General features: G+C 44.4%; 2 protein-coding genes across 2 annotated transcripts in view; one reads left to right on the top strand and one right to left on the bottom strand.

The window, feature by feature from the left end:
* Positions 1–6: 6 nt before the first annotated feature.
* zbtb49 (zinc finger and BTB domain containing 49) lies at positions 7–5,907 on the top strand. Its single transcript, XM_073820564.1, has 6 exons — positions 7–822; positions 1,324–1,370; positions 1,444–1,517; positions 3,502–3,584; positions 3,656–3,817; positions 4,844–5,907. The coding sequence occupies exons 1-6, from the start codon at positions 123–125 to the stop codon at positions 5,209–5,211; spliced, it is 1,434 nt and encodes a 477-aa protein (XP_073676665.1). The 5' UTR covers positions 7–122; the 3' UTR covers positions 5,212–5,907.
* Positions 5,908–11,289: 5,382 nt separating this feature from the next.
* stx18 (syntaxin 18) overlaps positions 11,290–22,331 on the bottom strand; it is a 21,848-nt gene continuing 10,806 nt past the window's right edge. Inside the window, exons 7-11 of the mRNA XM_073820567.1 lie at positions 18,801–18,883; positions 18,493–18,551; positions 18,328–18,397; positions 17,828–17,908; positions 11,290–11,690 (exon numbers count right to left, since the gene is read on the bottom strand). Coding sequence (XP_073676668.1) covers positions 11,595–11,690; positions 17,828–17,908; positions 18,328–18,397; positions 18,493–18,551; positions 18,801–18,883 — 389 coding nt within the window. The 3' untranslated portion in view covers positions 11,290–11,594. The remainder of the gene's footprint in view (positions 11,691–17,827; positions 17,909–18,327; positions 18,398–18,492; positions 18,552–18,800; positions 18,884–22,331) is intronic.

The raw sequence follows: 22,331 nt of genomic DNA, 5'->3' as shown, positions 1-22,331 counted from the left end.
AATTGGTGAATTTATCAACTGTTCAATTCAACTGAATACTGAAAAGGCTGTAGAAATAAATGTGACTTGATCATGTTTCCAAACGCTGCCGATGTGTGTTTGAGGTGCTGAACATCCTGAACATGTGTCACGCCTTCCTGAAGCCCTGCGTGTCGACCGAAGCGTCTTTCTCTCTGCCCGCCGACGCGGCTCACGATCAGGACTGCGCTTTGGGAGGATCTTTAGCGGCGGACGCGGATCTGAACAAACACCTGCTGGACGAGCAGCGGACGGACCGCCAGCCTCCGCACGGATACAAGCTCAGGAACTTCTACACCAGACAGTATCTGAAGCAGAGCGCCGGCCAGAGCTGCAGCTTCCCCCCGGAGGAGCCTCTTCACAGCAGCGTGACTCAGGCCGCCAGCGTCCCCGCCACTGACTCCGCCCACCCCTGCGGCTCAGACGCCGCCTCCGCTAACCCCGTCCCCCGCGTCCTGCGGCCCAAGAAAGCCGTCTACCTGAAGAAGTTCAACTACCTGCGCTCTCACGTCAGCACCGAGGATGAAGAGGTGGAGCGCTGCGCCGGAGCGGACGCGCCGTGTGACCCGCGGGAGACCACGCCCACTCACCCTCACCCAGACGCCGCCGCCTCCGACCTCTCCGTGACCTCCGACCCGGCAGAAGCGTCCGAGTTGAAGACGACACCCGCGGCGGAGCCCGACGACCCCACGGCTCACGACCACAGGTCAGAGGTCAGCGGCGGGAGTAAGTACTGCTGTGAGGTTTGCGGGAAGACCTTCAAGCATCCCAGCAACCTGGAGCTGCACAAGCGCTCACATACAGGTCAGACACACACACACACACACACACACACACACACACACACACACAGTCAGTCAGTACACACACACACACACACACACACACACACACAGGTCAGACACACACACACACACACACACACACACACACACACACACACACACAGGTCAGACACACACACACACACACACACACAGGTCAGACACACACACACACACACACACACACACACACACACACAGGTCAGACACACACACACACACACACACACACACACACAGGTCAGACACACACACACACACACACACACACACACACACAGGTCAGACACACACACACACACACACACACACACACACACACACACACACAGGTCAGACACACACACACACACACACACACACACAGATCCTCTGACACATCTGCTGTGACGCCCCCCTCTCTCTCTCTCTCTCTCTCTCTCTCTCTCTCTCTCTCTCTCTCTCTCTCTCTCTCTCTCTCTCTCTCTCTCTCTCTCTGCAGGTGAGAAGCCGTTCCAGTGTAATGTGTGCGGGAAAGGATTCTCTCAGGTAGGTTGGGTCCCGTCGCTCAAACACAGGTGTGATGGGATCCTGCAGTGTGTTCATGTGTCTGTGTTTGCAGGCAGGAAACCTGCAGACGCATCTGCGCAGACATTCGGGTGAGAAGCCGTACATCTGCGAGCTCTGCGGGAAGAGGTGAGCGTTCATCGTGTTAGAGAGAGATCAGACTGAACACAGACAAACATACAGTGTTTCATGCACTGATAAATGCTTTCATATGTCACCCTGGACCACAAAATCAGTCATTAGGGTACATTTTTTTTTAAATTGAGATTTATATATGATGTTGAAATCCATATATAATAATGTTGACATACCCATGTCAAAAGAAATTTACAAAAGAGATTTTATGTCCACAGAAACCACATTAAATGTAAGTAAAGTGTCTACTTTTAAGATTTCAAGTAAGTTTTTGGAGAATAAAATTCAGTGTAACACAATATTTATGTAAAAATACATATGTATATATTAAAATATCTAAAAGAATAGAGGAGCATATTGAATTATGTTTGTTTTAAATGAGTACAAAAAAATCTTACTGACAAATGGGCAAAATCTAGGATAGTGGCACATTTAAAAAATGTAGAATTACAACTAATTAGTATTTTGGGTGAAAGTAATGTGTCTTTTAATATGTCAGTATTAGCAGTATTACACTTAGTTACATAGTTTTATGCCTAAACCCATTTGAATAAATAAGCTTTCCATTGATGTCTGGTTTGTTGGGATTGGACAATATTTGGCCGAGATACAACTCTTTGAAAATCTGGAACCTGAGGGTGGAATAAGAAAGAATCAAAATATTTTAACTTTTGTTGTCCAAATGAAGTTCTTAGCAATGCATATCACTAATCAAAAATTAAGTTTTGATATATTCACGGAAATGTACTAAATATCTTTATGGAACATGATCTTTACTTAATATCCTCATGATTTTTAGCGTAAAAGAAAAAAAAAAGATCATTTTGTCCAGGGTCACATATAATAGACTTCATTCAGACTAGTGAACAGAAAACAGCTAAATACACTTTCAACAGTTTCTTATTTGTGTCTGTAGATTTCAATCTTTATTTTGTTCTCTCACTAACACTAACCCTTAGTTTCATTCCTCCCTTTATTCTGAAGGTTTGTTTATATTTAATTCACACTGATTTATGCAACATTTTACCACTTCTTAAAATTTGAAAATGTGTTTGTTTTCTGTCTGTTGACAGTATTTTCAGATTTATGCAGTGATAAAAAGAGAAATCCCAAATCAAAGCCTTTAAACCTCTAATATAACAAAACAAACAGGAATGATGAATCTGACTTCATCTAATGATCAGATTTATGTGCTGGAAATAAATGCAAATGAGTGCATATTTAATTAGTTAATGCATCATTTGCATATTTTAAACAACATTTCAGAACACTTGTGACCGCTGTTTTAAAGCTGCCATAGAATGGAAAACTGTATTTACTTTGGCATAGTAGTACCTCAAGTACCTTATTGCTTTTATAAAACGGTTACCGCACAATTAAAATATTAAAATCAAAAATATATATTAATTTATATATTAAGTTGTATGTTTTCATAAAGTAAAATCATTAACTGCCTTCCGCTGTAAAAAGTAGTCCCTAACTGCTGCAGCTGTGTTTACGTTGCTAAGGGTGGTTGCTAAGGGGGTTCAATGATACACAAAACCGTTGAGTGAAGCGGTCATAGCAGTGCCGTATCATGAATACCACACAGCTGCTGACCAATCAGAATTGAGGAATGGAACTAACCGTTTTATAATTAAATATATATTTCCTCCATGTGCAGCTATTGAGATGAGCAGCTCTGTGAAACAGCCAATCAGAGCAGGGCTCCTCATTAATATTCACGATCTTTCCAAATAAGGCAATAACAGAGCATTTCATTCTAGGGACAAATCCTAGGGTTGTAAATGGATCTATAAAACCGTTTCTGGAGATGTTTTGCCCTTTCCTATGCCATATACCTTCTGTGTAGATATCAGAGAACAATTGTTTCAATGCATTCTAATGCAGCTTTAATGTGTTGTGATGAACAGGGAGGTGTGGTGATATCTGGTTCTGATGTTCAGTGTGTTTTCTGTCATCGCGGTGTGTTTCTCAGTTTCGCCGCGTCAGGAGACGTCCAGCGCCACATCATCATCCACTCGGGAGCGCGGCCGCACCTGTGCGACATCTGTGGACGAGGTGAGCAGACGGCCGCCGAACCGAACGCTGTCAAACGCTGTGATGCTGACGTGAGCTTCTGTGTCCGTCAGGCTTCAGCAACTTCAGCAACCTGAAGGAGCACAAGAAGACCCACATCACCGAGAAAGAGTTCACCTGCGAGCAGTGCGGCAAATCCTTCAACATGCAGAGGAAGCTGTTCAAACACAAGCTCCGTCACAGCGGAGACAAACCCTACAGCTGCCAGACCTGCGGTGAGCCCTTCCTCACATCCAGCCGCTCTACGATCATCTCTACTGTATACTGTGCCTTGCTAAAGTATTCATACCCCTTCCTTTTTGTCACGTTTTGTTTTGTTGCAGCATTATGTTAAACTGCTTTAAATTAGTTTTTCCCCACATCAGTTTACACTCCATACACCATAATAATGACAAAGCACAAACCAGATTTGCACATTTTACAAATGTGTTAAAAATCAAACACTGAAGTAAGTAGATTGCATAAGTATTCATCCCCTTAACTCAGTCCATAGTTGAAGCAGCTTTACAGCCTCAAGTGTTTTTGGGTCTGATGTGAGCATCTTTGCACATCTGCATTTGGCAATTATCTGCCATTCTTTGCCTCACCTTTTCTCCTCTCCATCTCTGTCAGCTTGGACATTTTCTAGAGTCCTAGTTGTTCCAGTCGTCTTCCATTATGGAGAATGCTTCTGTCAACCTTCAATGCAGCAGATTTGTTTCTGAACTCTTCTCTAGATCATCGCCTTAACGCAAGTCTGTCACTGAGCTCTACAGGCAGTTATCTTGGTTTTTGCTCTGATCTGCATTTTCAGCTGTTAGACCTTTTCTGAGAGGTGTGTGTCTTTCTAAATCAGACTCATTCACATGAATTTGCCACAGTTTAACTCCACTCCAAGTGTAGGAACATCTAGAAGCAATATGAATGCTCCTGAGATACATTTACAGTGTCCCAGAAAAGGGTGTGAATACTTATGCAACGGGATCTTTTCAGTTTTTTTTTTTTTAATAAATTTGCACAAATGTTAAAAACCTATTTTTTGCTTTGCCATTATGGAGTAGGGAGTGTAGATTGATGTGGGAAAAAAGTAATGTAAAGTAGTTTAACATAAGGCAGCAACATAACAAAATGTGAAAAAAATGAAGGGGTATGAATACTTTGGCAAGGCACTGAAGAGCACTGATCAATTCACCTGTGTGTGTGTGTGTGTGCGTGTGTGTGTGTGTGTGTGTGTGTGTGTGTGTGTGTGTGTGTGTGTGCAGGCAAGTGTTTCGCAGGGTCGGGCGATCTTCAGCGTCATGTGCGCTCTCACACGGGCGAGAGGCCGTACACGTGTGACACCTGTGGTAAGAGTTTCACACGCACCGCGGTTCTGCGCAGACATCACAGCTCTCACTGCAGGCCGGCAGACGCAGGAGTCTCTCAGTCTGCACCAGTCCAATCCTCCTCCTCCTCCTCTTCCTCCTCCTCCTCCTCCTCCGCTGTGTCTCTGGACAGACCCCTCACCGCTCCTCACTGCGTCCTGACGCCCGGCTCCTCCTGCAGGAGCACTGAGGGACTGAGCAGCAGCGGAGCGCTGTGGGGACGAGCCATGAAAACACTGCAGAACGACACCGACACGGAGCAGTGAACTTCCTGTCATGTGACTCAGGGACGGTGTGCGGTGTCAAACTTTTCATTAAACGTTATTTATGAATGCACCGGAGAGATTCTTGCATCAGTGATATTTCCCACAATCACTGCTCATGAGGACCATTACTGACCAAACCTGCTTTACTGATTGGGTAAAGTCAGACTCATAGCAAACATGCTGGATGAAATGTATGTGTTAATTAATTACACTTATCATTCATTTGGTCAAAAACAGTGAAATAATCTTGCAGTTTAAAACAGCTGTTTTCTCTGTGAATATCTGTTAAACTGTGATCAAAGCTGAATTACTCCAGTCTGCAGTGAACATGATCCTTCAGAAATCATTCTAATATACTGATGAGCATATATTTAAAAATAGAAATCTTTTGTAACATTAAAAATGTCTTTGCTATCACTTTGGATCGATTTAACGCATCCTTGATGATTAAAAGCATTCATTTTGTTTTTTATTCATCATAATCTGAAATGTTTGTTGAGCAGCAAATCAGAATATTAGAATGATTTCTGAAGGATCATGTTCACTGAAGACTGCAGTAATGATGCTGAAAATTCAGCTGCGCATCACAGAAATCAATTACAGTTTAACAGATATTCACATAGAAAACAGCTGTTTTAAACTGTAATAATAACTCACATTTTACTGTATTTTAATAAAAAAAAGTGACTTTCAAAATTTCTTCTTGACTATATTATTTACGTAAGCTAAGATTGAAATTTAAAAAAAGTTCAATGAAGAATTACAATTTTTACGAAGAATAATTATTTTTGCTTACCTGTAAGGTGTCAGAGATGGCCATGAGCGTCACGTAATAGAGACCAGATTGAGTCAGAAGGCTTTAGTCGATGTGTGTCGATGACTGGAAGACATTCAGAGTAAAGAACATTCAGTAATCATTCCTCTATCGGTTCTACAGCTCAACGGATGGCAGCTGGGAATCAATGAATAGACTATCATTAGTTGACATCTATCACAGCTTCAGTCTGGAGTCACAGGAAACCGGTGGACAGTTTGAAACTGCATTTCCCAGACGAGAGAAGAGGACATCTCACACACAGCTCTCCAATCAGCTGCCTGACTTTCCCCCCAGAATCCCTCTCCCACAACTCCCTGGTTTGATATGAGCCATCTGTATTTGCATTTATCAATATTAGAAGAGTTTAGACACTGACTGAGATAAAGTGAGTTTAGAAGTGCTCTTCCAGTGAGACTTTTAGTTACAAAGCGACGTATCTGACAGTGTGTGAAGAAATGTTTTTTACTTAGGTTGTATTTTACAACGATTTGCTCAAAGGTCATTAGATGTTTTTTTCCGCTTCATCTCCTATGACACAAATCCCCTTTTGCTTTCAGTGTATTAGTCCCTCATTCATCCCTGGAGGAAGATCTGGGAAGGATAAATAATTGGTAAATATGATAATAATTATTTCCCTACAAATAAATGAAATAATAAAACCACACAGCTGTATTAGGAATGAGAACAGGTAACATTTGAAGTGGGTTTAAAAGATGGGGAAATATTTATCTTGACAAGATGAAAGACAAAGGTAGGTTACACCATCTGTCTAAATCTGATTTAATTGTTTAATAATTGGGGCAAAATTGCTTTGATGCAAGTTATCTAATTTTGGTGAGATCTTTTGTTGGGGATTTGAGACCATTATAATGACATTTGCTGTGAGGAGAGAGTATTACATTTGAACACATTTAATAAATGCGTCTCCTGAATTACATTTAGACCATTCGACCCTGTAGAAGGCTTTTTCCACATCTAATCAAATCACTAAACCTCTTTTTGCACACTGACTTGAATGTTGAGTTATGTTAAGAAGTCTTCTAACATTATGATCTGCCTTTTACGAAGTCTGTCTGGTCGATATTAATTATTGTAGGAAGCATAGATTCTAGTCGGATGGCTAATATTTTGGTTAAATATGGAAACAGGGTTGTAGGACCCGCATTCCTCAGGACATTTGCCTTTAAAAAAAAACACAAATATTGGCATCTAACAATACAATAATCACTAATTCTATGAGTTTATCATCTCATGCATTAAATTTGCGAGCAACTCTTTGAATTTTTTGAAAGAATTCCACTGTAAACCCATCAGGTCCTAGCTCTTCCTTTAGGGAGTTTGTTGATGCAATTTACAATTTCACTAAATTCAATTGGTTTGTTTAACATCTGCCTTTGCTCTTCAGTTAATTCTGGAATATTTAGTTTTGCAAGGAATTTATTCATATTGTCACTGAAGTGAGGTCTAAATGAGAAGAGTAAAGCCTCTTGTAAATTATTTTATAATCATGATGATCTTTATTAATGCCAGAGATCGACAACGTAGTAAGTTGGCCAGGTATTTATTCGGTTTATAAGCAAATTCATACAACCGCTGTCCAGCAAAAAATACAGATTTTTCTGCTTTGTTAGTGAGAATTGCTTCTAAAGAATTATTTCAAGCCTTCTCTGGTCTGCCAAATGCTTCTTTTTCTGATTTGATTCATAAGAGATGATTAGTCCTCTAATGATGCTTTAGCCGTATCCCAAAGCAAATTGGGAGAAACGTCTGGGGTTTTATTGTTAAAAAGAAATAGCTTATTTTTCTCCTTAAAGGGATAGTTCACCCAAAAATGAAAATGTGATGTTTATCTGCTTACCTCCAGGGCATCCAAGATGTAGGTGACTTTGTTTCTTCAGTAGAACACAAACAAAAATGTTTAACTCAAACCGTTGCAGTCTGTCAGATATCCACAAGATGCAGCTCTTCAAGTCTCCTTTAGGGCAACACTATTGTCCCATATGTAAAGTCTAGATGTAGCTTACTCTTTTATATATCAAAACAAGTAAAGATACGTCTGACATGAACAACTCACCCTGTCATTCAGTCTCCCTGGGTTGATTTGGGCCAGATGAGGTGGTAGGAGTTGATTTAAACAAGGAAACTGTCTACCTCTTTTCTCCAGGGCCGCGTCAAGTTTATCTTTCATTTCGCTCATTTCGTTGTCTCTTGAGACCCTATCCTCCTCCACAGATATGCGTTTCAGCCTCAGTGATACAGGTCTCCAGCACCGGGTCGATTTTATTCACATGAGCTGCGTTGACTTCTCTTCACAAGCGCGTCGATATCGCTGGAGCCATTGGTGCATCTGCTATTTTTGGGCGCAAGCTCGTGTTTAAATTTGAATATTCTCTTCTACGGAGTTGGAAACTTAGGTCAGGTTGTTTCTGTGACATACCTGATTTCATTAACATTTGCTTTTTTAGCACTGTGGGGAACAAAATTGAGTCTAATGAGGGAAAAGTTTAAGGCTCTGCCAAACAGCTACTCCACCATTTGCGTCACGTGACCCCCGTTCGAATCATTTGATTCAATTGGAGACTATGACAGGGATTCGCGAATCTTTTGATTCAATTCGCGAATCATTTGATTCAATTCGGGACTTCGACAGGGATTCGCGAATCGTTTGATTCAACTCGCGAATCATTTGATTCAATTGGAGACTATGACAGGGATTCGCGAATCGTTTGATTCAACTCGCGAATCATTTGATTCAATTGGAGACTATGACAGGGATTCGCGAATCGTTTGATTCAACTCGCAAATCATTTGATTCAATTGGAGACTATGACAGGGATTCGCGAATCGTTTGATTCAACTCGCGAATCATTTGATTCAATTCTGGACTTAGGCAGAGGTTCGCAAATCATTTGATTCAATTCTGGACTTAGGTAGGGGTTCGCAAATCATTTGATTCAATTTGCAAATCATTTGATTGAATTCGCGAATCATTTGATTCAATTCGGGACTATGACAGGGATTCGCGAATCGTTTGATTCAACTCGCAAATCATTTGATTCAATTCTGGACTTAGGCAGGGGTTCGCGAATCATTTGATTCAATTCTGGACTTAGGTAGGGGTTCGCAAATCATTTGATTCAATTTGCAAATCATTTGATTGAATTCGCGAATCATTTGATTCAATTCGGGACTATGACAGGGATTCGCGAATCGTTTGATTCAACTCGCGAATCATTTGATTCAATTCTGGACTTAGGCAGGAGTTCGCGAATCATTTGATTCAATTTGCGAATCATTTGATTGAATTCGGGACTTCGACAGGGGTTTGCGAATCGTTTGATTCAACATGTGAATCATTTGATTCAATTCTGGATTTAGGCAGGGGTTTGCAAATCGTTTGATTCAACTCGCGAATCATTTGATTCAATTCTGGACTTAGGCAAGGGTTCGCGAATCATTTGATTCAATTTGCTAATCATTTGATTGAATTCAGGACTTCGACAGGGGTTTGCGAATCATTTGATTGAATTTGCGAATCATTTGATTCAATTCGGGACTATGACAGGGTTTCGCGAATCGTTTGATTCAACTCGCGAATCATTTGATTTAATTTGGGACTATGACGGATTTGCGAATCATTTGATTCAACTCGCGAATCATATGATTCAATTCGGGACTAAGGCAGGGGTTCGCGAATCATTTGATTCAATTCGCGAATCATTTGATTCAATTCGGGACTAAGGCAGGGGTTCGCAAATCATTTGATTCAATTCTGGACTTAGGCAGGGGTTCGCGAATCATTTGATTCAATTCGCGAATCATTTGATTCAATTCGGGACTAAGGCAGGGGTTCGCAAATCATTTGATTCAATTCTGGACTTAGGCAGGGGTTCGCAAATCATTTGATTCAATTCTGGACTTAGGCAGGGGTTCGCGAATCATTTGATTCAATTTGCAAATCATTTAATTGAATTCGCGAATCATTTGATTCAATTCGGGACTATGACAGATTCGCGAATCATTTGATTCAATTCGGGACTATGACAGGGGTTCGCGAATCATTTGATTCAATTTGGGACTAAGGCAGGGGTTCGTGAATCATTTGATTCAATTCGGGACTAAGGCAGGGGTTCGTGAATCATTTGATTCAAGTTGCTAATCATGTGTTTCAATTCGGGACTTCGACAGTGGTTTGCAAATCATTTGATTCAACTCGTGAATCATTTGATTCAATTCGGGACTAAGTCAGGGGCTCGCGAATCATTTGATTCAATTCGGGACTTCGACAGGGATTTGCGAATCGTTTGATTCAACTCGCGAATCATTTGATTCAATTCGGGACTATGACAGGGATTCGCGAATCATTTGACTCAATTCGGGACTTCAACAGGGGTTCGCGAATCATTTGATTCAATTCGCGAATCATTTGATTGAATTCGCGAATCATTTGACTCAATTCGGGACTTAGGCAGGGGTTGGCGAATCATTTGATTCAATTCGCGAATCATTTGATTCAAATCGGGACTTCGACAGGGATTCGCGAATCATTTGATTCAACTCGCGATTCATTTGATTAAATTCTGGACTTAGGCAGGGGTTCGCGAATCATTTGATTCAATTTGCTAATCATTTGATTGAATTCGGGACTTCGACAGGGGTTTGCAAATCATTTGATTGAATTCGCGAATCATTTGATTCAATGCGGGACTATGACAGGGTTTCGCGAATCGTTTGATTCAATTCGCGAATCATTTGATTCAAATCGGGACTTCGACAGGGATTCGAGAATCATTTGATTGAATTCGCGAATCATTTGATTCAATTCGGGACTAAGGCAGGGGTTCGCGAATCGTTTGATTCAATTTGCGAATCATTTGATTCAATTCGGGACTAAGGCAGGGGTTCGCGAATCATTTGATTCAATTCGCGAATCGTTTGATTCAACTCGCGAATCAATGTTACAATAATATGTATGTATTTATCTCCTTTACAATTTGAAAGAGAATATTGTTTGATAAGTGAGATTTGTTTGAAAATCAAAAAAGTAGTGCTTAAAAAGTCCTTGACAGTCCTGTAATTTAATTTTACAGTATTTGTACGAACCCTGATGTAAATAAAACTGGAGCAGCTTATTGTTCTGTTAAAACACCAAAATGCTAAAAAAAAAAAAAAAAAAACCTGCAAATCAACTCATCTGAGTAACTTTAGAGCGTTTACAGTCGATTCACGAGCGTCTGATCATAATCACAAACACAACAGACTGAACTGAGGATGGTTTATTGAATATTATTTAATATGTTCCACAATAAGATGATTCTTAGGGTGATAATGGTGTGCTAGAGACACACACACACACACACACACACTCTCTCTCTCTCTCTCTCTCTGGTTGTTAAAATAAAGTTGTGTGTTAAACCTCTCTCTCTCTCTCTCTCTCGCTCTCCACACACACACACACACGCACGCACGCACACACACACACACACACACGCACACACACACACACGCACACACACACACACGCACACACACACACAGAGATGCTGAGGTTCGGTCTGTTCCTCGTTCAGCCGTCGTACCAGTCCAGAAACAGCAGTGAGAACGAACACATGACCAGGAAGAACAGAATCCAGACTCGGAAACCGGCGTTATTCTTGATCGCCTGACAAACACAAACACAAACACGTGACTTATAAAGGAAAACGTACTCGGTTACTAACGTAACCTCGGTTCTCTCTAGAGAGGGAACGAGTACTGAGTAAGTATCTTACGCTAGGGGGAAAATCCTTTTCTGCGAGATATTGAAGCCAAAAATTATCCTTAATTTTGAAATAATGTAAAGCACGTTGCAGCAGCATACAGACATAGGCGAAACAGCTTGCGCGCCTATTGGCTGCTCTGCGGCAACTGCAGCAGCCTATTAGAGCGAGGCCTGGTGTGATGCCAGATCCAATGGGGACATTTCGCGCCCACTGCGTTGCTTCCCGCCTAAAAGGGCGTGGTCTAGGCCTATAAAGACTGTCGTAGGCAGCTATTATCTGGTTTTTCATCATCAAAGCAACCAGAGCGTGCGCATGCACAGCTAGATACGCAGTACTCGTTCCCTCTCTAGAGAGAACCGAGGTTACGTTAGTAACCGAGTACGTTCTCTTACGAGAGGTCTCTTGTACTGCGTAAGTATCTTACGCTAGGGGACCCAGTGTAAAACGCCGTGCATGCTGAGATCTGACACCAAAGACCCAAGGGCGAAAGCCCGGGGTTCATACAGTTCATAATCACCTATAGAACTCACAGGGAGTCCGGGGAAGAGGGAGGGGCACCGCCGCACTCTTCCACATAGTGCAGCGTCACTCAGACGCTAAGTTAATGTACATACAGGGCGGGGTTACGGCCTGAGCTGACGTGGAAATAAGGGTCTTCACACAGTTTGCCCAGGGACATCTTGTGCTACTACTTTCACTGTCGATCATCAAACTGTGCTCAGTAGACGCAGCATTCCGAGCTGATAACATCAGGTCAGACAACACTGAATATCTAGACTGACAGCAATCTGGCCTGTAAGGCGGGAACCTCCAGGTTGTAAAACCATATAAATGTAGACGGAGAGGCCCAGCCCGCCGCCGTACAAATATCTTGCAAGGCAATCCCACTCGACCAAGCCCACGATGAGGCCACGCCCCTCGTGGAATGTGCTCTGACACCTAGCGGGCACTGCATGCCCTTGGAAGCATATGCCAGCGCAATAGTTCCAACTATCCATCTGGATAAGCTCTGTTTCGACGTGGCCAGTCCCTTGGGACGCCCGTAAAACGAAACAAAAAGCTGCTCTGTCTGTCTAAAAGCAGACGAGCGAGACACGTAAGCTCGTAATGCCCTGACTGGGTATAGGAGGCTCGCGTCCATTTCCTCATCAGTGACCGGTAGGGCTGACAGCGCGATGACCTGTGCCCTAAACGGTGTGTTGAGGGATTTTGGAACGTAACCATGTTTGGGTTTGAGTATGACTTTAGAGTCATTAGGTCCAAACTCCATGCACGTCGCGCTCACAGAGAGTGCGTGCAAATCCCCTATGCGCTTCACCGAAGCGAGAGCCAGCAGAAACACAGTCTTAAGAGACAGGTATTTCACATCAATCGTCTGCAGAGGCTCGAATGGTCCACCTTTCATGGCCTCTAGTACCACAGAAAGGTCCCATACGGGGACTGAGGGAGGTCTGGGGGGATTCAGTCTTCTAGCTCCCCTCAGGAAGCGAATAACTAAATCGTTCCTTCCTATTGACTGACCTAGCGTTGTCCTCGAAAACGCTGTTATGGCCGCCACATAGACTTTGAGCGTGGACGGGGTTCTGCCCTTGTCCAGCAGCTCTTGTAGAAAGGAAAGCACCTCCATCACACCACAGTTAGTGGGTGACGAGCCGCGGGCTGCGCACCAGCCCGAAAACACTGACCATTTTGAGGAATAGAGCCGTCTCGTAGACGGGGCTCTAGCCTGCGTGATCGTGTTTAATACTCCTTTAGGGAGTTCATCATATATTCGCTGGTGGCCCAGACATGAAGGGACCACAGCTCTGGGTGAGGATGCCAAATCGAGCCGCTGGCCTGAGAGAGAAGGTCTCTCCTCACTGGTATCGGCCACGGGACAGTGCTCGTCAGCTGCATCAGCGCTGGGAACCAGGGCTGGTTTTCCCAAAATGGCGCTACCAGCAGTATTGAACATCCTTTTTCCCTGACCCTCTCTATCACCTGAGGTAGGAGAGAGACGGGGGGAAAAGCATAGAGATGACGGCGGGGCCATTCGTGGGCCAGTGCGTCCCTGCTTTTGGAGAAAAATTCCAGACAGTGAGTGTTGTTCTGAGACGCAAACAGGTCTACTTCCGATCTGCCGAATTTTTTCCACAGTAGTTGTACTGTCTGTGGTTGTAGAGACCATTCGCCTGCCGGAACGTTGTTCCTGGACAGTCTGTCTGGCCCTATGTTTAGAAGCCCCGGCACATGCGCTGCTTTCAGCGAGCACAGGTTGCGCTGAGCCCATACCAGGAGGCGTTCTGCAAGCCTGTATAGGTTTTTGGACCTGAGACCAGGACCAGACTTGGTCAGCGCGTTCTGTACTGCCAGCATTTTGAGGCAGTTGATATGCAGGAGCTTTTCCCGTTCTGACCACTGGCCAAAAGACGGTCTGCCCTCGAGCAGAGCCCCCCATCCCGAGGTGGACGCGTCCGTAGACACCACTTTTATTCTCGAGGAAGTCCCCAGGCTTACACCTGACTGGAACCAGTCGACTACTTTCCACGGTTTCAGGGCTGTGACACATTTCTGATTGACCGTGAGACGAAACCGACCGGACGCCCACGCTTGACGCGGGACGCGCGCTTTCAACCAGAACTGCAGTGGGCGCATGCAGAGCAGACCCAGCTGGAGAACTGATGACGCTGAGGCCATGAGACCCAGCATTTTCTGAAATTTTTGGAGCGGGACGGACGCGCCGCAGCGGAACGAGCCCGCTGTGCGCAGAATGTCTGCTGCACACTGTGGTGATAGTCGCGCTATCATTGACAGCGAGTCCAATTCTGTGCCCAGGAAGGAAGTCTTCTGAATGGGAGACAGAGAGCTCTTCGCCCAATTGACTCTGAGACCCAAATTCTCGAGGTGATCGAGTAACATGGTCGTGTGCTCCGCAAGCACTGAGCGAGATTGCGCTAGAATCAGCCAATCGTCCAAATAGTTCAGTATGCGCACACCTTTCAGTCTGAGAGGAACGAGCGCTGCGTCCATGCACTTCGTAAATGTACGGGGTGCCTGGGACAAACCGAACGGCAGGACTGTGTACTGATATGCCTGGCCCTCGAAGGCCAATCTCAAAAATCGCCTGTGACGTGACGCTATCTGTATTTGAAAATACGCGTCTTTCAGATCCACTGACACGAACCAGTCTCCTTGGCGAACTTTTCTGGTCGTGAGCATCCTGAACCGACGCTTCACCAGCGCTTTGTTCAGTTGCCTTAGATCTAGTATGGGTCTGAGACCACCGTCTTTTTTCGGTACCAGGAAATATCTGCTGTACAGCCCTCCTTCGCTCTGAGCTTGAGAAAGGGGCTCTATGATTCCTTTGCTCAATAGTTTCGCCACTTCGGCTCGAAGCAGGTGTGCTGCTTCTGTCTGCATTGTGGTCTCGACGCGCGCTGTATAGCGGCGCGGGCGTCGGTGAAACTGTAGTGAATAGCCTCCTTTTATAATGTCCAGCACCCATTTCGAAACCCCTGGAAGCTTTTCCCATGCGTTTGCATGAATAGCTAGAGGTTGAATACGAAGCGCGCTCCGTTCGCTGAGTAACGGAGTGGTTTCGGTGTGCTGTGGCACAAGAGATGTGCTCGTGACATTCGGGGGCGCGGGTGCTGATAGCGGGAACTATTATGTCTGTGTGTGGATGTGGTTGTGTGGCAACAGGCACATTTAACACACTGCAAACAACGTTCGCCTGCATATAGGGAATGCAATTTGGTTTCGTTTTTACAGAAACCTTGGGGCGTGCATAATGTGGTGTCTGTGGGCACTGTGAAGTGGGCACATTTACCACATGTGAAGCGCAATCAATCTGAGTCGATTTTATGTGCGTGTGACAGGCTGTGCTTGTGTGTAGTGATGGGCACTGGGAAGTGGGCATGCTGACTACACATGAAACACCATCGGCCGTGGCCGGGACACCAGAAAATACACTCTTTTTTGGATTTATCTGGGTAGCCGTGAGAACGGCTTTTGAGTACAGGCAAACAGGCGACAGAGCCGGTTTGTTGGCTGCATAGGACACTGGAACAGTCACATTTTTTGGAACTGGACGAGCGAATACCTTTGGTGGGGGACCGGCAACAGCGGGACTCGTGCACCGTCTTTTTCCTAGCTTTGCTAGGACAGCTTCGGAGGCTCAGGCTTTAATTCAATTCTGGGCCTCGGGCCACGCCCAGCGGGACGGCGGCCGGAAGAGCGGGAACGTGGTATCGCGCCTTGCGCTCGGTGACGTTGCGAAGCGGTGGCAGCGGGCTGTGGCTGGGGTCGGGAGCTCTGCGCAGGCGGTTTCCCACGGCCGGCTGCAGAACTGGAGCGCTTTGGCAGGAAGTGCCTCATCGCCTGAGACGCTTTCTGTACCTCTGCGAATCTCTCTGCAAAGTCCTTGACAGAGGATCCAAACAGGCCAGGGGGTGAAAGTGGAGCGTCGAGGAACACGGTGCGTTCGGACTCGGCCATTTCAGAAAGCGTCAGCCACAAATGCCTCTCGGTTACCGTAAGCGCGGCCATGTTACGTCTTATGGCTTGTGCTGCGGACTTTGTAGCGCGGAGAGCGAGGTCCATGGCGCTTCTCAAGTCCGGCACGCAGATCGCTTCAGGCCCTTCCTCATCCAGCCTTCAGAGGAGGTCAGCCTGGAAGATCTGCAGCGTGGCCATAGTGTGCAGCGCTGACGAGGTCTGTCCAGCGGAGGGCGGACACAAGTGGGCTGCAATCGCCTCTTCGACCGGCGGCAGAGAGAGGTATCCTCTGTTCTCGGCGCCGTCCACAGTGGAGAACGCCAAGGAAGAGGATGGGCGCACTCTCGCCGAGTGGGGGGCGCTCCAGGACTTAGCCAGTTCTTCGTGTAACTCAGGAAGAAAAGGCGCCGGTTTAGACGCGCTTGAAGCGCGCTCCCCTTTCGGCAGAAAACAGCCATCCAGCCGGTTGCGAGCGGGCTGTTCTGGTGAGGACCACTCGAGGCCCAGGCTCGCCGTAGCCTGTGTGAGGATCCTCATTAACTCCGCCTCAATCGAAGCTCTCGTACCTGACGGAGCGTGGGCGGGGGGAGCGAGGTCCGCAGAGCTCTCCCAATCCCCACTGCATGACGCCAGGATAGAGCAGGTATCCTCCTCCTCCATGACAGACCCTTCGTCACCAGCGTCGACGCAAGCGGCGGCAGACAGCGGCCATTTAACGTCCGAGACGGGGGCTGACGAGATCGGTGAAGCTGGCGGGCGAACCGGCGAGCTTTGTCGGCTGGGGGGGGGTTCCGGAGCCCGCTGGGCACAGCGCTTCTTACGGCGCAATCACCGCGTGCTCCTCACCCAGGCAGGAAACGCAGACAACATGGCGGTCCCCATCGCTGAGTGTGGCTCTGCACGAGCCGCAAGAAGGCATCTTTATAAAGACGCTTTGCTCTTTTAATGATAAGTGTGTATCGCAGCGGCGACACACACTTCAGATTTGAAAGGATATAGGCGCCGGAAAGCGCAGCAGGAAGGCACGGAAGGCGGCGTGGCCAGCAGCTTCAGTGGCTCGTCCCGCTGAGATGCTTGCAGTCGACGGCGGCTTCTTATCCAGCTCCAGCGATGCGTGTGCTTCGCTTGAAGGATGAAAAATCAGATAATAGCTGCCTGCGAGCGGTTTTTATAGGCCTAGACCACGCCCTTTTAGGCGGGAAGCAACGCAGTGGGCACGAAATGCCCCCATTGGATCTGGCATCACACCAGGCCTCGCTCTATAGGCTGCTGCAGTTGCCGCAGAGCAGCCAATAGGCGCGCAAGCTGTTTCGCCTATGTCTGTATGCTGCTGCAACGCGCTTTACATTATTTCAAAATTAAGGATAATTTTTGGCTTCAATATCTCGCAGAAAAGGATTTTCCCCCTAGCGTAAGATACTTACTCAGTACGAGAGACCTCTCGTAGGAGAACTTATTAAAGTATAAGTATAACAGCAGAAGCATATTCAATTACAAATGCTGGATTTATGGTGTTCTTACATTAAAAAGAATGTGCTTGTGTGTTTATTGGTTTTCCTACCTCTCTAATATCTTCATTTCCTTCTTTTACATTTTCTGTGGCACCAACAACCAGCTGATGAATGTTGTCGATCTCAGTCTCCTGTAACACACACACACACACACACACACACACACACAAACACACACACACACACACACACACACACACCAGTGGTGAAAACTACTTGTTTTTGGTCACATTTCACCATTTTGAATTGAAAATGTATTATTGACATGATCTGTGCGATACAACTTCTAATCAAATGTGAGGAGACTAACAGAGCGGTTTTCAGCAGATTATGAATTTAATATCTGATCATGATTTCAGTAAATGATTCATAAACTCAAACATTAGGCTCAGACATAAGTGAGTTTTAGCTTGTGCTTTATTAAAATAAAAACACTATTTGCAAATAGTTCAAATGCATTACTTTACAATAAATTCTGGTTTGTTTTTCTTCATCCTCTTATATCCACTTAATAAATGAATTCCTATAAAAAGGAGGTGTTGTCTCTGACCTGCTGTAGGACTTTCTCAGCGAAGATTTCCTGCAGACGAGAGATTTCCACAACCTTCCCCTCGATCTGCCTGCAACACACACAATAAACCACTTACACTCTAATCAGTAATTCACTCATGTGTTTGTTAATCGTGTAATCAGTGCCGCATCCCAGTCATCTCACCTGACTTCATCCAGCAGACTGTTCATCTCTCCGACCAACCTCTGATTCTCCTGCTCAAACTAACACACACACACACACATTAAACACACACACACACACACACACACACACACACACACACACACACACACACATTAAACACACACACACACACACACACACACACACACACACACACACACACATATTAAACACACACACACACACACACACACACACACACATATTAAACACACACACACACACACACAGAGTGATCAATGCATTAGTATCACAGCATCATCATGATAAAGTGTGTGTGTTTGTACCATCTGTATTTCCTCTGGTGAAAGATCATCCTCAACTCTGTTGTCCTCCCACAGATCCACATTACTGTCTGTGACTGGTTTATCTGCAACACACACACACACACACACACACACACACACACACACACACACACACACACACACACACACACACACACACACACACACACACACACACACACACACACACACACACACACACACACACACACACACACACACACACACACACACACACACGTTACTCGTGAGACACTGGCAGTACTACAAAAAGATCAGGGCCTGTATTCACAAAACATTTCATCTTACCACTAAGAGTTCTCCTAAATAGCAGTAAAAGTTTTTAGCTAAGAGTTTTCTCTTAAAACCTATTCACAAAGCTGCTGAGACAAACTTTTACTAAGCAGTAGAGAGAAGTCTTAAGCTAAGAGTAAGGGGCGGGGTTAACCTCGTTACTATGGATGATGTCAGCATGCTCATTAACTATGCATACAGTGATTGGCTGATAGGGGAGGAGTCTCTGTCAGACATTTATTCACAGAAATATTGTTGTAAATGTTGCCATATTCAAATAAAGAATTTAAAATACAGGGCAAGTGTCACTTATTAAACAAGTGTTCAAATGATTGACAGCCTTTTACCTGTGTGCTTCTTATAATAAACAATTAGCTGATATGCATGTAAACAGACTTTTTTTTAAAAGAGCTTTTTATGCTTTTAATGACACAGAATAGCAGAGAACTAACACAAAATCATTGGGTGAAGAGAAGGGGCGAGCAGCAAAACATTTCAAAACGGGAATCAAACTTAGAACGCTTTGAGCAGAGATACTCTATATACTGATGCACTAACCGCTGGGCTATCGGTGCCGACGTAAAAGGATTTTTTCTATTCATGATAGAATAATCATGGCTGATAGCGAGATACACAAACGTAAAACAAAACCAAACTGGACGCAAGAACAGCTGTTACTTCTTGCCCAACGTAGGATATAATCAAATGAAAATTTGGAGCTGGGATAACCTCCAAGACTAAAAAAACAATTGTGTGAGGATGTGTGTGCATATATACATGCAGAGTGTTTCTAAAACGTTTAAGTTCCGAGTCAATCGCCAGCAACAGCAATATTAGGAAGGTTAGGATTTGATCTTGTGATTTAAGCCTGATTTAGGCTGATTTATACTCGACTCGTTCTTCTGCACCGCAAGCCTGCTCGCGTACATCACCAAATTCTGGCCCCTGTTCCTAAAAGATCTTAAGAATAAAAGTAGCCTCATAACTTAGCGATTTAGGAGAAAACCTTAAAAGTAATGCTTGAAACAATCCTAAATTTAGGACTCTTAATTTTTGCTCTAAGAGTATTTCACAAAGCGTTTTAGCACTAAAACTAGCTCCTAAATCTGCGAAATGTTAGGAGTAGTGGAGAGGACTCCTAAGTCACTAAGATCAAGTCCTAAAACTATCCTATAATGGCTGTTTCCGGCTGTCTGCCTCGGGACAGAAACATTTTAAAAGCATTGGATGATAATGAGCTTTTCAGAAGATGTGGTCTTAATCGCAAAGGACTGCTGTAGATTTGCAACAAATAAAAACAACCCAATGACGCCACAGATCAATGTTTTGACAATCCTCGAATGGCAGCTTCCTATGAATGCAATAAATCTGCAAAAGCATAACAAGGTTACATGAAAACATTATCGGCAACTTGAAAGTAATGTCCGTTTAGCTGTAGCTGTTGTTTGTCACTTAAATTCTACAATCTCTGCCTTAATTTGCCTGACTTTGCAAAGAATACCAGCGCTTTTCACAGTCATCTTCGCTTCTGGACAAAAGTGGAAGAGCTGCATTTATTTGCACACATATATTTTCCCACACATCTCTTTTAGTTTTTGAGGTTATCCCAACTTTGTTTTCACGAACAAGTTGGGTAAGAAGAGAACGTAAAATTTTATTTTGCGTTTACTTGCCTTACTATCACCTATGATTATTCTACCCTGTAAATTAAAAGGCTGTTTATATGCATAGATACTAACTGTATACGAGGAGCGCACATGAGGCTGAAGATACACGTTTAATTAGTGACAGTTAGCCTGCATTTTTTAAAATCTTTATTTGAATATGATATAACATTGCATGTTACAATATTTCTATGAATGAATGTCTGACAGAGACTCCTCCCCTATCAGCCAATCATTGTGTGCATAGTTAATGAGCATGTCGACATCACCATAGTAACGAGGTCAACCCCGCCCTTACTTTTAGCTTAAGACTTCTCTCTACTGCTTAGTAAAAGTTTGTCTCAGCAGCTTTGTGAATAGGTTTTAAGAGAAAACTCTTAGCTAGAGTTAGAGTTCTTAAGGTGGTCAGGTTTAGACATCAAACACACAAAATGTGCTGCATTCTATGAAAGACGTAGTGGAGGAAACAGATGGTATAAAGCAAAGTCTGACAAGCCCCCTTCCTTTTCAATAATGCAGAAACGCATCCGAGTGTATGAACGTCACGAAACATATCCTTATTTGGGCCATAAATTTAACGTCAGTGGCGACTGGGAGGAACAGATATCAGAGCTGTGTCAAGAATATACCCAAAGACTTGGGCTGATTGATGCTGCCCCACTGCCCAGAATGATGAAGATTGAAGCCATCAGGCTAATCGCAGTAGCCAAAATTCAACATCTCTTCCCGAATGTACATATCCCACAACGTATATTGTCAGCGATGAACAACGAAACGGTTAAGCTGATGAGGAAATGGTTCTGTCTTAATAGCCGCACGACTCGGGACATAATTTTCCAGCCACGTAGAGACGGAGGTCTCGGTGCCCCAAATATTGAATGGCTCTACACCGCGTCCAGAACAGGACACCTTTTAAACATGCTTAACAATGACGATACAACTGTTAGAGAATTATCACGTGAATCACTGTTTTTTCATCTACAACGTCGCAAAATACCTGCTGCTTCCATAAACGAGTCCCAGTTTCTTGGATTTAAACTAAAGCAGAACGGAAAGTTAGACATCAAAGCAGCCGGATTTGGAGTGCGCTCCGACTGGCTAGATTTAAACGACCTCTGCAGCCGCATAGGAATACAGCTGTCCTGGCTGGGACCCGATGGAGAAGTAGTGGCTCTTAATGACAGCATAATCACCGATCCACTGGTTTCCACTCTGGCAATCCTCAATAAAGACACTACTCCTCACCAGTTACAGATTAAACACGCAAGAGCTTCAATTCTTCATCTTAGACAGACCCAAAGCGGACAGCACTGGACAGGTCTCAGATTACAAGGAAAACTTGCTTTACTTCAATTTGCCGACCATTCAGTGTCTCACTCTGCTCTGTCTAATCCATCAATCTCAGATGACATTCTGATATTCTTGATTAAAGCAAGACTACAGTGTCTACCAACAAAGTACAATTGGGCAATATGGTATCCATCAAAGCATGAACCTTATTGTATATTACATCCAACTCAGCAGGAAAACGAAACGGTTGCTCATATACTAAACGGCTGCTACAATTATAAAG

Source organism: Garra rufa, chromosome 16, assembly GCF_049309525.1.
Source record: "Garra rufa chromosome 16, GarRuf1.0, whole genome shotgun sequence".
NCBI lineage: Eukaryota > Metazoa > Chordata > Actinopteri > Cypriniformes > Cyprinidae > Garra > Garra rufa.
Note: the sequence above shows the minus strand (reverse complement) of the source record. Positions and strands in the feature narration are given on the sequence as shown.